Genomic DNA, 16,987 nt, shown 5'->3' with positions numbered 1-16,987 from the left:
TTTAAAGAATCATTTCCTCCTCAAAATTTATCAGCAATTACAAATTATTTGGCCTGTTTTCCAGGTGGATTTGACAAGTACTCCAGAGATGAAGGGCAAGGCATACACAAATGAGAAATTCTAGAACTCCTTTTAACATCCATTTGGAGTCTTTTCTACGTTGATATGGCATAACTTTTAAACTCTTAACTTAATTTGAAATGAAGAAAATCGTCTTCCGCAATGCACGACACTTACCCCGACAACGGTGGCGCTACATCTCTCTGTCAAGGCAACTTGTCTGGGGTTCTGGGTCAGGTCCGGTTAGCCAGAATCTTCCACAGCATTTGATGATCACTACCATCTATTCAAAATTTCCGAGTGTCACTTGTAGACTAAAAAGTACATATTCAAAATTTAAGAGTGTCACTTGTAGACTTAAAAGTACATATTCAAAATTTAAGAGTGTCACTTGTAGACTTAAAAGTCGAGGAGTGATTGGCACACAACAGTTGTGGATGAGTCATTTTCTTATAACCCACGGCCACCGGTCTTTTTCATTTCTAATTGATTTTTGGAAATTGCACTAGAGGTCCCTCAACCGACTTGAACTTGTTTGATTTTAGCTGACTTTTAACTTTTACAAAAGAGACCCCTATTCGACATTTTTGTGGACTGAGCCAAAAACAGAAAGCGATGTCGTGAGAAAGAAAACATATTAAAAGAGTGGTTCTCAATTCTCATCATCGGCCCAATCGTAAATATTAAGCCGGTAAATGAAATATTGACATTTTTTTAAAGTCATGAAATTACTGTCACTTTAATTCAATAATTCTTAATCCTTGAGTTATCGATTTAATCTCTTGATTATTCTTATACACTCTTGAAATTATATTTCATTTTGTACATTAATTAATTTTAGTAACTCCTTACTAAAATACTTAGGCCCCATGTTCAGAATAATTAATTCCCATTAAATTTATGTCAAGAGGATATTTCATATCTCTTTGATTAAAATTAAAGTAATTATAGATTCCAATTTGAGGATCAGCGTTCCCACAATACTAAATGTGACCACCCCATATCGAGATTTTGATAATGAAATATCTCACTCTTAAATGGATCAAAGTGACATCCACTTTACATTTGAGTTTACATTCCTTTCAAAATTGAGAATCGATCAATGGTATAAGCAGTAGTCATAAGTTAAAGTTATTATGATATATTAGCAGTATTTCATAGAATAACAACTCTCATAGTCCAGTCCAGTGCATTATAATTAACCACACGCACCAACATATCAATTAATAACCTCGCTCCTACTTCCATAATCAAGATAAATCATCATGATTGATATGTTTATTCCTATCAAATGAAAAGCCTAATTCTATTACAAGCTAGATCACAAACAAGAGTTTATAAGTTACAAAATTTATAGCTTAGATTTTCTGCGTGATAATCTACCCAAATCATATCCAATACAACTTCAACTTCAAGTGTACGTATAACATGATATGCACATGAATATATAATGATACTATACATTTAATATTATAATAAAAATTTCAGATAATAATAAACAATTATATTATTAATAAATTAAACGAAAATGCATGCCGTACAAATGAAATTGGATTACTACGAGTGCAACTATCACCACGTTAACTATAATGTGGAACTGGGACCCATGTCACCCAACTCCCATCTGCCAGACTTTATGTTAATGAGTTACGTAATAAGTATGCAATTAATAATGATGATGTTTGTGGTCGTGGTTCGGCGGCAATGGCTGGCGAGACTGGCTGAACAAAACGTTAAAACGTTCAATGAAATCCTTCTAGCTTCATTATTGGAGAGAGACAGATGAAGTATGATGGCATCGATCGATGGGAGGGCAGTGGAGGAGTGCTAGTGGAATAGCTTGATTGGCTTCAAAGACACGGGAAATCAATTACTTCAACAAAAGAAAAGGGACATAATTCTCCTTTCTGGTCAGATATTTTCTTGTTTTTCTTAAAGCAGTGGATCGGAGTAGTTGTGAACAAGCGCATGCTATGCCAACTTTGACGAAGAAGAAGATGCAGAATTATCTTCTGTAGTTGGTATTGTCTCACCTTCTAGCTTGTTCTAATCCTTGGAGATATTAGTTTGCAGCAGACGACGCCATGGGAGGCATTCAGTACTTGCTTCTGCTCTTTCTCGCTTTCAGAATGCACGTCATTAACTCACTTACAGATTCTCATGATGGTAAGTACACCATGTTTGATATATATATATTCTTTCATTTGTAGAATGTCTTCCTGACAATGTTTGCCTTCAATTCTCTGTAGAATTGTCTAATTACCAGCATGATGTTTGTCTCTATCATCTTTTCTTTCTACGTGATAAAAAATATATTTATTATTTGCCGTGGAAATTGGGTGATCTGCTATAGCTCTACTGCATGTGTACAACATTTTTAACGAATTATATTTATTTTCTGAAAAACTATCTCATATCTAGCTCGACTTATAATAGGATAGTGAGTTAATGTTTTCTTTTGGTAGTAAGTTCATACAAACCTCGAGTAGAATTATCTTTGAAAACTGTCTTGTATCGGAGAGTGTTTAAGGGCTTATATACACATGGCTTAGATTGTACTTAAACTATATGAGACACTTCGGATCGTAACATATTGCTACGCTCCACAGCCAACATCCATGGCGGCACACTTTTTCTACACTGACCATAATACTTTGCCCATACTTAGTACTAGGTCGCGCTCTCTGTAACTTGACCATAAAGCCGCAACTCATTCGATCTCATACTTAATGTGGTGGCCGGTTCTTATATCGAATGATACAAATCTTGATTATAACTTACTTTTGAAAATCGGCCTGAAATGAAAGGGGTCCAAAAATTTATATACATGTGGTTAAGATTGTACCGAAGCAACATGAGACACTTAATATTATAATGGTGGCGGCCGGTAGGGTTTATTTTGTATTATCTATAGCTAATACTGCTAATTAACTTCCCATCTACAGCGTCAATTATCCTATATATAGTTTCCTTGTATCAAACGAATGATTAAATCTGTATTGGTGAAGCCGCTGTACTCCAATCCCTGAAGAGCTCGTGGGAACACACACCACCAAGCTGGCGAAATTCAAATGATCCTTGTGGAGCACCCTGGGAAGGAGTTATGTGCAACGATTCTCGGGTGACTGCATTGTAAATATCCTTCTATTACTTACTGCCTCCATTTTTTTTTTTCTTTTGAACATTTAATCTTCTTTTTGTCCTTTATTTGTTTTTGGTGCTTTAATTTGTCGATTTTGTTGTTTTCAATTATTCTCAGGGGATTGTCAACCATGGGCCTAAAAGGGCAACTCACTGGTGACATTGGAGATCTCACTGAATTGAGATCCTTGTGAGTATTATTCTTCTTTTTCTTTGAACCATAAGCAAATACCTGCATCAAGCTTCCAACAGATAACAAGATGTACATAAAAACAGATTATTCTTCTGCTCTGTTTTATTTTTTAGACATGACTCCTTAATTAGCATGCATGTTCTGTTCATTGAAAGTGGTGATATTATTCAATTTCCAGGGACCTGTCATTTAACCAAGGCCTCACAGGTTCCCTGTCTCCGCGGCTGGGGGATCTACAAAATTTAAACATCTTGTAAGATCCAATTTAAGCAAGCTAATTTTCCTATTCCCCTCTCCATCTAACTCTTTTAAGTAATTTATATTTTAATAACTTTTTCATCTTTCAGAATCCTAGCTGGCTGCCGCTTCAGTGGTGATATTCCAGATGAGTTGGGCAACCTTGCAAAGCTGTCCTTCCTGTAAGATATGCCAAAGTTATCATATTACTTCATAAATGAATATGGCAGCATTTTTGTTTTCTTTGTCTGCTTTATTCAGCACTACACTCCCTCCCAGGGCTCTCAATTCAAACAACTTTACCGGTAAAATACCTCCATCTTTGGGTAAACTCTCCAAAGTCTACTGGCTGGACCTGGCAGATAATCAGTTGACAGGACCCATCCCAATATCAACCTCCACTACCCCAGGCTTGGACCTCCTTCTGAAGGCTAAACACTTGTGAGTTCTTTTTTTTTAGTATGTTTAGAACATTGATTTTGGCACAAACAATAGCTTGATTCCTACAAACTTGCAGCCATTTCAACAAGAACCAGCTTTCTGGTCCCATTCCGGCCAAGCTTTTCAGCTCTGAGATGGTACTGATACACGTGTAAGCTGATACCACCCATCTGTTTATTTTCAATGTTTTTCTGTTTTTCTCCTTCTAAATGTTTGTGGTTTAATGACAGATTATTTGATAGCAACCAACTTTCTGGAAGTATCCCATCAACATTGGGACTTGTACAGACTCTTGAGGTTCTGTGAGTAAAACCCACCTTATTTCAACCCTTTTCAACTATACCTTTTTCCTCATTATATCTCCTTTCCTTACATTCATTGGAGTTAAACTGTTCCAAATTGCAACAGTCGGCTTGATAGAAATGCTCTGACAGGAAAGGTCCCATCAAATCTCAACAACCTTACACACATCAATGAATTGTGGGTATTTACTTCTTAGAAGTATGTAGTAATGCTGTTTTAGCATAACGATATTGGAGGTTACTCAGCTTTCTTGTTCATGCTGTTGTGTCCTCAGGAATTTAGCCTACAATAAACTGAGTGGCCCTTTTCCAGACTTATCTCAAATGGACGCCCTCAATTACCTGTAAGTGGATGACATGGAATTGCCATTTGTGGTTTTACATTTCTCTAACGAATAATCCTACTCTTCATACCCATTTATTACACTTATTTTACACCGGCTGATGTGACGTGTCTTAAGAAAGTGTTAGCTACTTAAAACATGTCATATCAGCCTGTGTGAAATGGGTATGAAGAGTAACATTACTCTTCTCTAACTTGTTCTTTTCATGTACCCAAGAATCTTATTCGATGGCTTATTTTTACAGGGACCTTAGTATGAACTCCTTTGACCCATCCGAAGCTCCAGCTTGGTTCACAACCTTACCATCACTCACCACTCTGTAAGTCTTTAGTAGGTGGAAGATGGAAACTCTCCCTGCATCTCTCAAAAAGATCATCCGAATAAGAGATCTAAGAACTCTCTTGAGTTATGGCATATGCTAATGTGTGATTTGTGGCACAGGATTATGGAATATGGATCACTTCGAGGGCATGTCCCACAAAAAATCTTCAGCTTTCCACGTATACAGCAAGTGTAAGTTCTGATTTGGACAGGAGGGAGCATTAGAATTTGACAATAAAGAGAAACTGTAAGTTTGACAATTCAATTCCTTTACAATCTCAGGAAATTGAGGGACAATGCATTTAATGACACATTGGACATGGCTACAAATATCAGCCCACAATTGCAGCTTGTTGATTTGCAAAACAACAAGATATCCTCAGTGACGATTGGCTCTGGTTACACAAAGACATTGATGTGAGAGAGCTTATGGCCTTTAATCTTCAGTTTAAATGATATTTGTCTTTTCCTCCTACTCATCAACCTTATCTGTCAATTTTTGTACTTCAGATTGATAGGAAATCCAGTGTGTTCCGCTAATCTCTCGAACACCAACTACTGCCAGGTTCAGCAACAAACTGCAAAGCCCTATTCTACCAGCCTTGCTAATTGTGAAAGCAAATTTTGTCCACTTGATCAGAAGCTCAGCCCTCAGAGTTGTGAATGTGCTTATCCATATGAAGGAACATTATACTTCAGAGGACCCCGTTTCAGGGAATTGTCCAATGACACTATGTTTCATTCACTTGAAATGAGCTTGTGGGTGAAACTGGGCCTCACTCCTGGTTCTGTTTCTCTTCAAAACCCCTTCTTCAATGTTAATGACTATCTTCAAGTGCAGCTGGCACTCTTTCCAGCAACAGGAAAATATTTTAATAGGTCAGAGATTCAGAGAATTGGGTTTGATATGAGTAATCAAACTTACAAGCCGCCTATAGAGTTTGGACCCTATTATTTTATCGCATCTCCTTATGTTTTCGAAGGTTGTTCAAATCACATCTGCATACTCTCTCATCTCCCTCTCTCTATCTCTCTTCTTTTCTGACAAAGTTATATTTTTCTTCAGCCTCAGATAGAGGAACTTCCTTTAGCACTCCTGTGATTGTTGGGATAGCAATTGGCTGTGCCATTTTGGTTCTGGTCCTCCTGGGGCTAGGGGTATATGCCGTTAAGCAAAAGAAACGTGCAGAAAAAGCCATTGGATTAAGTAAACCATTCGGTAATTACTACATAAAATCATTGTTCTTGTGTAGTCCAATATGTAGGGAGGATGAAACATTAGACAGAGAATAATGCTAGATTTTATATTTTTATCCTACAATTGTCCAACAATATTGACGTGGCACTCTAAATTAACCATTAGATCTTTTTTATTTTATTTAACAAGGATTAATCCAAAAGTTAGTTGGGAGTGCCACATCAGCCTCGTTGAATAGGATTATAGTATAAAGCAATTTTCAGAGACAAATTGTTGGCTTGAGTCGCTAATCTGCTCTCTCTTCCAGCTTCCTGGGCACCAAGTGGCAAAGACAGTGGAGGTGCACCACAATTAAAGGGAGCAAGATGGTTCTCTTATGATGAACTCAAAAAGTGCACCAATAATTTCTCTGACAATAATGTGATAGGCTCTGGAGGGTATGGCAAGGTAAATGGCCCAGTATTTAATCTGCTCTTTTTAATTTTTTCTGAGCATCCTAGTATTTAATCAGCACCAGTTACTGCTTGCTGATGTTTTAATGTTTCTCCCTAGGTTTATAGAGGGATACTCTCTGATGGACTGGTTTTGGCAATCAAAAGAGCTCAGCATGAATCAATGCAGGGTGGACTTGAGTTCAAGACTGAAATCGAGTTGCTTTCGCGAGTTCATCACAAGAACCTTGTTGGCCTTGTGGGTTTTTGTTTTGAACAAGGAGAACAGATGCTAGTCTATGAATATATACCAAATGGAACGCTTAGGGAGAGCCTGGCAGGTACAATTCACTCTATTTCAATCAACCAAAGGGCTATTTGAATAATCTACACAGTATATCACAATACAGGAGAGCTTAATTCTTTGGTAATAGTAAAATACTTGATAGCCACCTCTTTTCAAAGTCTAATAGGAAACTGTTTGCATAAATATGGTTGTAGGGAGATCTAACATTCATCTCGATTGGAAGAGAAGACTCCGGATTGCACTTGGCTCAGCTAGAGGACTAGCTTACCTACATGAGCTTGCTAATCCTCCCATTATCCACAGAGATGTTAAGTCCACCAATATTCTGTTGGATGAAAATTTAACAGCAAAGGTTGCAGATTTTGGCTTGTCTAAACTGGTATCGGACACTTCCAAAGGGCATGTTTCAACTCAAGTTAAAGGCACACTGGTAAGTATTACCACAGAATCTCTTGGTCTATGCAGCTCATCAATCTGATATGTAATTCAGTGAGCAGTTACCTTGTCTTCCTGCATTTAAATGTAGAGGAGACAAACAAAATTAATCTGTTCAAGCAAAGATTAATTTTTATATTGTTAGAATAGTTTCCTAGTGCCAAACGCTTGATCAATTCACACCTACAAAAAAATAGAAAGAATTTAAGCACGAGAGCCTGCCGGTGGTGCTGGCGAGGGGATAGCCCTGATGCTTATAAATCAGTATAGTGTTTGAGAAGGAAATATAAATGCACTAAGTCTGAGTTTTGAGCTTAGGGCCAAAGTCCTTTTTACCTTCTTGGAGCTTATCTTTTATAGTATTCTTTGGATATTAACTGCTTCCATGCCATGTTCTAGGCTGATGGTGGAATTTTTTCCCATGATGCCCTAGGCTTAAGCACCATGCATCCCTTATTTTAGGAGAGTATTTGGCATAATGGGTTTGAATGTGGTTAGGTGGCTTGATGCGCACTTCATTGCTATTGGAACGGATCCCTTGTTTCGAGTGACATAGTGGAACCGGGTCTTTAAACCCGCGTTTTACTTAATTAATGCTTTTGGGCCTTCCTAGGTGTGTTTTGTGGGCCATGTGGCCTTGTCGGTCCAATTCTCAACACATGTTAACAAGTAACATGTTTTTACTTAATTAACTTCATTTTTCATTTTTCTATTTGATGCATGCTTTTATAAAATTCCAAAGTAGGATTCTCCCAACTAAAAATCTCTTATGTAGATTCTCTCAATTCACAGGAATCCCTCTTGAAATTTCGTTTGCATAATGGCTTGTGCTTGCAGGGTTACTTGGATCCAGAATATTACCTGACTCAGCAATTGACTGAGAAGAGTGATGTGTACAGCTTTGGAGTGGTAATACTTGAATTGGTAACAGCAAAGCAACCGATCGAGAAGGGAAAGTACATCGTCCGTGAGGTGCGAATGGCGTTGGATAAGAGTGATGAAGAATACTACGGCTTGAAGGACATGGTGGATTCATCCATCAGAAACACCTCTAATCTTATAGGTTTTGGAAGCTTCTTGGAGCTGGCCATGCAATGCCTCGAAGACACAGCTGCAGACCGTCCAACAATGAGTGAAGTGGTGAAGGCAGTTGAGACTATCCTACAGAACGACGGCTTGGCTACAGACTCTACCACCTCTGCATCCTCCTCTGCCACCGACTTTGGAGCTTCCAAGGCTGCTCTTAAGCATCCTTACAATGAATCTTTGCCAAAAAAGGATGTTACTGACAGCGATGCCTTCGATTACAGTGGCGGATACACGATTTCGGCAAAAGTCGAACCAAAGTAGTAGCAGCATATATACTCTCTCTATCTTCCACATTTTGCTTTCCTGTTTAATTGCTTTTTAGGAGAAAAAACAGGTGTCGTTTGATTAGTATATAAAAAGAAATGTTTGATGCGTATGGAATGCGGAAAAGTTTAATTAGGAAGACAGGAACGTTGGCTTTGTTACTTCTAAATTGAAGATTATCTAGTCAAGTTTTTAATCTCTTTCTTGTACTTTCAGCAATGTTTCAAATAAATGTTTTTTTTTCCTGTAGGATCCCTACAGCAACATATAAAAGACTTTCTCAGCAACCAAACGGAGAGTGAAGCCCCGGGCATTAATAAGAAGGAATTAGGACAAAGGAAGAGAGAGAGAGAGAGAGAGAAAGAGAGACGGGTAATTAGATTAGACAAAATTAGCTTCATGAAGTCGTCAATAATCCATGGTTGCTTTGGCTGAGACTTGGTGTGTAGAGAGCCAGCCAGGAGGCAGGGACTGCGATTTTCATGCATTCAATTTGATTGAGCATATGTTTGACAAGTCAAGGAGACGAATTTGTGTGTGTTGCATATTGTGTGTAGGATCACTATCTTATCCAAAATCGAAAAAGAAGTTAATGCGGTGTTTGAATGTTCAACTGTTTTAAGCGTGTTTAGTTATTTCGTTTGCTTGCTTGTCTTCGTATCCACACAAGAAAGATATTTTTCAGCAGAGAGACAGAGACGTAACCCTAATACACATGATGTATACATAGAACGCCCCAATACCAGAGGTGACAAATCGGGTTGGCGATGTAGTCAATACATTCTAAAAAAAAACAAAAAAAATCCACAAATTCAGAAAAGTTGAAAAAATTGAAAGATATTTAAAGTACCAAGTGGGGCAAAGAGCCAACACGGTGGGATTTCTATCAATCAATGTACACAACTAATACACGAAAAGAATCGACATTTAAGGCAGGCACATATCAGACTATTGCCCAACAAAATATTAAAGACGCCTCTGTCATGGGCCACACCAGAATTAGACAAAGCAACAGAAATTAGCCACACCCAAAAAATATTATGCAAAGACACCCTTCTTCCCCTTCTTGCGACTAGGTCGGGTTGGGTTCGTTAAACCCTATTCTTACTTTTGACCTGGACTTATATCAATAATCTAAAACCCAATTCGACTCATGAATCGACACTCAGTCGAAAATTGACAGGTCGGGTTGGAATAAGTTGATCCCACGAATTGTGTAGAGATTTCCTACTGTATGTATTGATAAGTGGACGAAGCATATTTGAGTTACAGATTCAACACAGCAAAATGATACAACCATTCAGATCGCTTTTCTATTTCTGATAGGACTTGTGACCCACAAAATGAAAAACTGCAGAGGATGAAAAAAAAGCAAGATCGATATAGAGAGAAATCAACTAGTTATCAATATTGCCTTCAAATAAAGCACACGGGGGCCATTTTAGCCTAGAACAACACTGCTCTTATAAATGTGAGCATATTTCATCCAGCGGAAACCTACCCAACTACAAACAAAATCAACAATTCGCAGTTGAAAGAAAAGCATGAGAAGAATTTTGCATCCTATTCATTAATCTAAGCATTTCAAAAGTTAACTGGATTTTCCAAATATAGCTACTGCTGATCAAACTCGATACATCCAACTACCACCATATTATGGGGCAACATTTACTAAAAGATCAATAGTATCCAATTGACGAGATTTGTTCCCCACTCCCCCCATAAAAAAAGATTCAAGGCTTTGCAACCAGTCAGTAAATGTGATTATCAGAAAAATTAGGAAGCTGCAGGGTGCTCTCCAGACAAAGAATTCACTTCCCTGGTTCCAAGTGACGCAGGTGAACTAGGAAGCTGTTGTTGGGTGGCAGAAGATGGAGCTGCATTCACTTTAACAGTTGATGGAACTGATGGTTCTGATGGATCAGAGGTGGCCGCCCTTCGCCATTGTAGATGAGAGCTTGGGCAATTTAGTTTGTAGGTTGTATTGGTGCGAGTTAAAGGTGCTTGGCATGGACTCCCAGCAAGCCGGCCTGGTCCTAATGTTGCACCAGCTACTTCTGCCTTCCTTAGCACCTACAAGCGAAGTAGAAGGATAATTGAAAAAGAAAATATGCCTCTTAGTTTCTCATGTAGGAATTTAGACCGTTAGGTCCACAAGGGATTTACACTAGCTGCAGTGTGTCCCTTTATTTGAAAATCCTAATATGCAGATCGAGGAACGGGAGAAAAGTTGAGAGGAAACTGGGAGGAACTTCCATCATTTGATTTATTACAACTATCAGGTTTTCTATATCTCAATCTCAATCAAGTCATCAGAAAAGAAAAAAAAAAAAACTATTCACAAAAGAGTCTATCTATATAAGACTGCTCCAGTTCAGCCTTTTCTCAATTCATAATCCTGATATAGTCACATCTCAGCACATCAATGATCAACCAAATAAAGATTATATGAGATATAAGGACTTGTTTACCTTTATGGACCTTGAAAAAAATTGAGTTCCACTCAATTCCAATGCTTTGTCAACAGACTCCTTACTAGCAAAAGTAACATAAGCAGACCTAAAGGAGAATTAAATTCATTAACCTGTCAGTAAAAGATACAGTATATAAATAGAACATGTACCTACTTGGTGAACATCAAAGATGAAGGAATATTATTTACCCTCTTTGTTGTGCAGTTGATTTGTCAGTCAAAGCCACCACATTGACAACTGCCCCACATTTGGCAAAGAACAATGATAACGCTTTTGTTTTGGCTGCTGCAAAATATACCTGGTATTCCAAAAAAGGACGTTCAATAAGTCCATTTTTTATTAGACAATGACATTGGCACAAAAGAAACAAAAGGAGCAGATCACTATAACTATAGTCCTTGGTAAATTTACCAAAGAGGTGATTTTTTTGATATTATAGATGACTGGTTCAAAGGGACCGTTTCATTTTTGTAGGTTGGTCCGGTCTATTGCTCTTTCCTGGTTCCTATTTCACCTTACGGGGTTGGTTTACAGGTACAACCTTTGTTCAAAGGCCCATGCACAAGGAAGGGGACCTGCGCAAAACATAAATATGGAAATTGGAAAGTCCCTATTCCTAAAAACAGTTCATGTTGAAATTTTAAGCAAACAATTCCTTGTCACTTAATTTGAAATGCACTCGACAAATAAAACTTAAAAATTTGAGGCCTAATTAGGATCCTCCATACGCTAATTTGTTGGATTTTATGTCCTAAAAGAACTAGGATTACTAGAATTCTGTCTCCATTGATGTAACACTTTCACCCCTAACACCAGATGTGATAACAAGAAACCTTAGGCGTGACGCTAAGAAAATATACCCATGATGCCAAAAAAATTTCATCTAAAATTCTGTCTATATTGCTGTAATACTTTCATTCCGATCATCAGGCGTCATAATGATGAAACCCTAGATGTAATGCTTATGGAAGTCTAGGTTTGATACCGTCCATTTATCACGATCATTTCCAATATCTAATTCAAGTTTTTTCTTATGTAGTGAAAACACCTCGAAATTTGAAGTTTTATGCTCAAGGAAAGAAATGCCTACTTGCCCACCTGACTATACTATACTCAAATAGTCATCTCCCTCAAAATTCCAGTCTAACATCTTCACATGGAATCTCTCAAGAAAATAACTAACATTGCCTCACTGTCTTCAATGGAATAGGCATGATAGCTTCATCTATCTCGTGACTTTTTTTTTTGTTAAGTAATAAGCCAATCTCATTAAAAGCGTGAGAAGCCCCTTAGTACACTGCGAGTATACGAAAGGAAACGCCTAACTAGAGAAACTAGTAAAAAAATCAAAAAACTAAAAGATAAGGAGAAAACAAAAGCTGTAGTCCTAAGATACAAACTGTGAAAATAAAAGAGGATAAAATCTCCTCAGAGGTCTTCTCCACTTCCTTAAAACTCCGGTTATTTCTTTCCCTCTATAAACACCAAAAAAGGCAAGTGGACGCCATTTTCCACACCATAGCACTCCTCAACCGACCCGAAGACTACCAACAACCAAGCAGATCGATAACCCGTCGTGACATAACCCAAAGACCATCTATCTTGCGACTTTGGTAGCCGGGCATATAATAAGTCAATTTATAATCCTTAACACCAGCTTTGAATCCAACATAAAATAGGCCTAAATGTGCGGGAATGTAATCAATATGATCTTGATCTGAATAGTAAAGGATAAGATATCTAGTTTTCAACTGATTTTTAGTAGCCATTTAACTAAAAGTTTTATGTAACGAATCCTCAAAAACATTTTGGCCATTCCATTTGTCAAATAGTTTGATGATATTTTTTCTAGACTGATAGGCCTAATAATAGTAACCAAAGAACATGCATCAATAAGTCTGACTACAATGGACAGCTAAACTAGACTCCAATTTATAACTATCTAGGAAGCAATTAAGAGGATCTAATAGTGAAAAAGGGCATATAAGTTTCTCTGCGTTTACATTTGTCACAAGTACAGTTCTTGGTTCACTATCTTCTTCCGGAAGCTTCGACGTACCTGCAAACACAAAAGTGAACAAAAATCCTGCATGATCTTGATCATTTGGTACATAAACAGCTATATTCTGGTGCTACACTCAAAAACATATAATTCCATTCTCTCATCTTCTAAATAGGAACCTGAAGCCCGAAGGAAATCAACATGTGAACACACTATCAAATTCTAGAAATACTTCATTGTCAGCACAGAACTTACAAGTAAAACAAAGTATTACGTCCAGGCCCAGGAGTTAAAGAACAAGAAAATTTAGAAAATAAACCCCTAAGAAAATTTCCCCTGCAGAGGTCATGTGTGAACCTCTGACTGTAACTTCATCCTCCCCCTTCCCACAACCACCCCACCCCTTTCTTTTACTACAAAAGCACAGGCAAATCAGCTCCAAATTCTGAAGAAAACTGGAAAACTATAAAACAACAAATAAATCCAATGATTTAGAAAATTGCTGCATTTACTGGAATGGACTTACGAGAATTCAACAATAAGTTGGGCTTTCCATCTTTTTCCATCTTCACCTGTCTTGATCGCAGCTTAGACATTTCCATCTCAATTTGATGCAATCTTTGTTTCACATCTAAAACTTCCTGTATACATGAAAACATTGAATAAGGTAAACCTTCTCCCAATATGCAAAATAAAACACATATACGTCTGGAAAACAATAAATAAATTCTTTTTAAAAGTTAACCCTTATATCATGGCACTTCTCACAATTTGTGCTTACTACGAATAGCAACCATGCTTTTATTCATTGTTTAATGACCATGGTTTGGCAGGTGGAAAACATACTGAAGCCAGATTTGGAGTAGTAGTTTTGGAATCCTTGGTGAAGTTTGATTTCTCCTGAGAATTTTCTTTGCATGGAAGACCCACATTTCTCTCACCCACCAAAGGAACTGGACCAGCACCAAGGCCAGAACTAATTTCACCAAAGTGTCTCTTTCGTCTAATGTTACTCACGGCAGGAGGTTCGCAAATTGTACCCACAACAACATGATCCAACTTTCTACTCTCAGCAAGGTTGTTGTTACCAAGCCCAGGAACTTCCCCTGTCACAGTCCTACTATGTTCACCATTTGGCACAGGAAGCACTGATGGTCGCTGGTTAATTACTTGCTCATCTTGCTTCATAAGACCAGCACCACTCATATCAACAGTCTTGCTCCCTTCAGGTGTGTCATCACATGGTTTGCCCAGTCTATCCCAAACACTACCCCGTGGCCTTCCACTGTGTTGGGAGTGGGATACCTCACCTGTAGGTCGTGCCCAAAGGCTGGTTCCAGTTACATTAGCGGCAGAAACATGTCTGGGATCGGTGGGATGAGCATTTTCTGAAAGGAAGAAATGAACATAGTTGCAAATGTGATCAGCATATGAGGAACCACAAACTGTGACTAGTCTTTACATTGTTACCAAGTTAGAATGAATCGTATTCAACATAAATGCTGATAGTTCTAACAACGAGGACTGCATATATTTGGCAAGATAAGAAACCTCACCCGATGGGGAGGATTTTAAATGGCTAGAGGGTGTTTTTTCTCGTTCGTTAGGTAACCAACTGGAACCGTGATTGACAACCTGCTCTACAATGAAATAAGCATCTATTCATGCACAGGTTAGACGAAAAGATAAAATGTGTTTCGCTTCGCTAGGAATGACCCATAACTTAAAATTTAGTTTGTTGCCAACCTTCTTATTAGAATCATAGCTACACTGAACGCTTTCATGTCCAGCTTTGGAGCCCCCTTCGATTTTAGTCTGCCATTGGGGCAAACCCACGTTAGGAAAAAACTTACAGAACAAATTAAGCAATCAATCTATCACATAATAAGCAGAGAGAGAGAGAGAGAAATACCATGGACGGATGAGCAGCGACATCAAGTGGATCTGATAAAGCAACAGAGCCTGCATTGGATTGAGGAGCATGATTCAAGAGAAAATCCCATAACCTACAAAGAATACAGCTCAGTTGAATTTACGTATTCAAATCATCCTACCATCATCAATTTACGACTTGGAAGAAGAAACTGAAGAAAGGAAGATACCAGGAAACGAAATCTGCAGCCCTCTTGCCAAGAAATGCGTCCAAATCGTCCCTTGCCTGATATTGACTCTTCGCATTGCAAACAAGCACCGTTATGTATTCCTGCTTGTTGAACAGAACAAACAGATGCTACATAAGCATTGGCATTGGATACGCACATTTCAGGTTTCATTCAGAAAGAGAGAGAAAAAGGAATGAAATAACTAACGGCGAGAACGTCGTCGGCGTAGTCAGAGAGGAATTCGGGGAGCTTGGAGGAAATCGAAGTTCTGAGAACGGAAGCGGCTTCCGATTTCCGGCTTAACTTGAACGACATAGCCTTCGCCGACCACCACGAAATGCCAGCCATTAATTTGACTCACAAATCACTTCCTCTACCTCTCCTCTCCGATGCTCAATGCTCAATGCTTCCCTCTTTCCTCCATTACTGACGCTCTGGCCTGAGAAACCCAAACAAACCCCCAACATCTCACTCTATCGGCTAGTTGTCGGGTTAAGAAATTGGATATCGGAGTTACCCGACGTTCTCGCGTCGTGGCGGTTCAAAACGAACCGACTTTGATAACTACGTGTGGCTTGGCCAAACACCTCTTTTTTGGGTAGGCAAGAATTAATTCAATTAAAATAACAAATAAATACAAATCCAATAGGGCATAACCCCATACAAGACCCTAAGCTACTACAAAATATAAGAAACTAGGACTGTACGGGCAGGCGGGTGAACAGCCGGCCCACTCCGCCATTTGCTTGTCCGCTCGTGTTATGTGTTACGAGGGACATTCTATTTGCTAAGATTGTAACAAATCAATCATGATGATTTGTCTTGGTCATGTGAAGTGGTGACTTCTAATTGATGTATTTGTGCGGATACAATGCATTAAATGGACCACTGGATTCCTTTTAAACACGGTCAAATGGAATGATGTGAAACTTCACAACTCCTTATAACATTGATTCTAAATTGTGAGAGGATTGCAGACTCAAATGTAAAGTAGAGGTCATTTTTGTGACGTCCCACATCGCCTGGATATAGAAATAGGTATGTGCTTATATATATATATTCACACCCTTCTTGACACGTGTCGTGAAGGTTATGAACCTATCAGAATTTCGCAGTTAAGCGTGTTTCTGCGAGAGTAGTATCAGGATAGGTGACCTCTTAAGAAGTCTGATTCTGGAGAGAGAAAAGCTGACAATATTGTGTCATTGGGATGGGTCATTACAAATGGTATCAGAGCCATTGCCTAGCCTGAGATTGAGGGAGAGTACACAAGCCCATAAGGGTCGCTTGCGGGCACTCGCTGGGACGCCAAGAATGAGGTGATTCCATGAGGGTCGCCAGAGGGGGTGATTGTGACGTCCCACATCGCTTGGGTATGTGAATGAGTATGTGTTTATATGTATATTCACACTCTATTTGATATAACGCGTTTTAAATCCGTGATGACCATGAACCTATCAAAACTCCGCAGTTAAGTATGCTTCTCAAATAGTAATACTAGAATGGGTGACCTTCTGGGAAGTCTCGTTTGGGGGAACTTTCTGGGAAGTCTGGTTTGGGTGGGGAGGGGGGGGGAAGGCAAAAGCGGACAATATTTTTTCATTGAGGTGGGTCGTTACAACTTTTATTCATTTAGGAGTGAGACT

General features: G+C 38.6%; 2 protein-coding genes across 3 annotated transcripts; one reads left to right on the top strand and one right to left on the bottom strand.

Annotated features, from left to right (window-relative positions):
- The first annotated feature begins 1,760 nt into the window (after positions 1-1,760).
- LOC133865887 (leucine-rich repeat receptor protein kinase HPCA1) lies at positions 1,761-9,376 on the top strand. Its single transcript, XM_062302396.1, has 20 exons — positions 1,761-2,226; positions 3,069-3,192; positions 3,320-3,391; positions 3,573-3,647; positions 3,742-3,813; positions 3,911-4,072; positions 4,149-4,223; positions 4,303-4,374; positions 4,481-4,552; positions 4,650-4,718; positions 4,963-5,037; positions 5,160-5,231; positions 5,322-5,456; positions 5,550-6,022; positions 6,106-6,258; positions 6,545-6,684; positions 6,790-7,009; positions 7,170-7,405; positions 8,248-8,756; positions 9,014-9,376. The coding sequence occupies exons 1-20, from the start codon at positions 2,145-2,147 to the stop codon at positions 9,063-9,065; spliced, it is 2,940 nt and encodes a 979-aa protein (XP_062158380.1). The 5' UTR covers positions 1,761-2,144; the 3' UTR covers positions 9,066-9,376.
- A 770-nt stretch (positions 9,377-10,146) lies between these two features.
- Positions 10,147-15,931, bottom strand: LOC133867366 (uncharacterized). Of its 2 annotated transcripts, none has more exons than XM_062304103.1 (11): positions 15,549-15,931; positions 15,342-15,442; positions 15,152-15,245; positions 14,986-15,054; positions 14,796-14,874; positions 14,086-14,627; positions 13,766-13,880; positions 13,241-13,296; positions 11,426-11,535; positions 11,235-11,322; positions 10,147-10,836 (listed from the first exon to the last, which is right to left on the bottom strand). In XM_062304103.1, exons 1-11 carry the CDS (start codon positions 15,687-15,689, stop codon positions 10,540-10,542), a joined length of 1,692 nt encoding a protein of 563 aa, XP_062160087.1. In that variant the 5' UTR covers positions 15,690-15,931; the 3' UTR covers positions 10,147-10,539. The 2 variants fall into 2 exon arrangements, with proteins under 2 accessions (XP_062160087.1, XP_062160088.1); XM_062304104.1 differs by having other exon boundaries at positions 15,152-15,201; positions 15,549-15,687.
- Positions 15,932-16,987: the final 1,056 nt, after the last annotated feature.

Source organism: Alnus glutinosa, chromosome 4 (genome assembly GCF_958979055.1).
Source record: "Alnus glutinosa chromosome 4, dhAlnGlut1.1, whole genome shotgun sequence".
Classification (NCBI taxonomy): Eukaryota; Viridiplantae; Streptophyta; class Magnoliopsida; order Fagales; family Betulaceae; genus Alnus; species Alnus glutinosa.
This window is presented reverse-complemented; position numbering and strand designations above follow the sequence as displayed.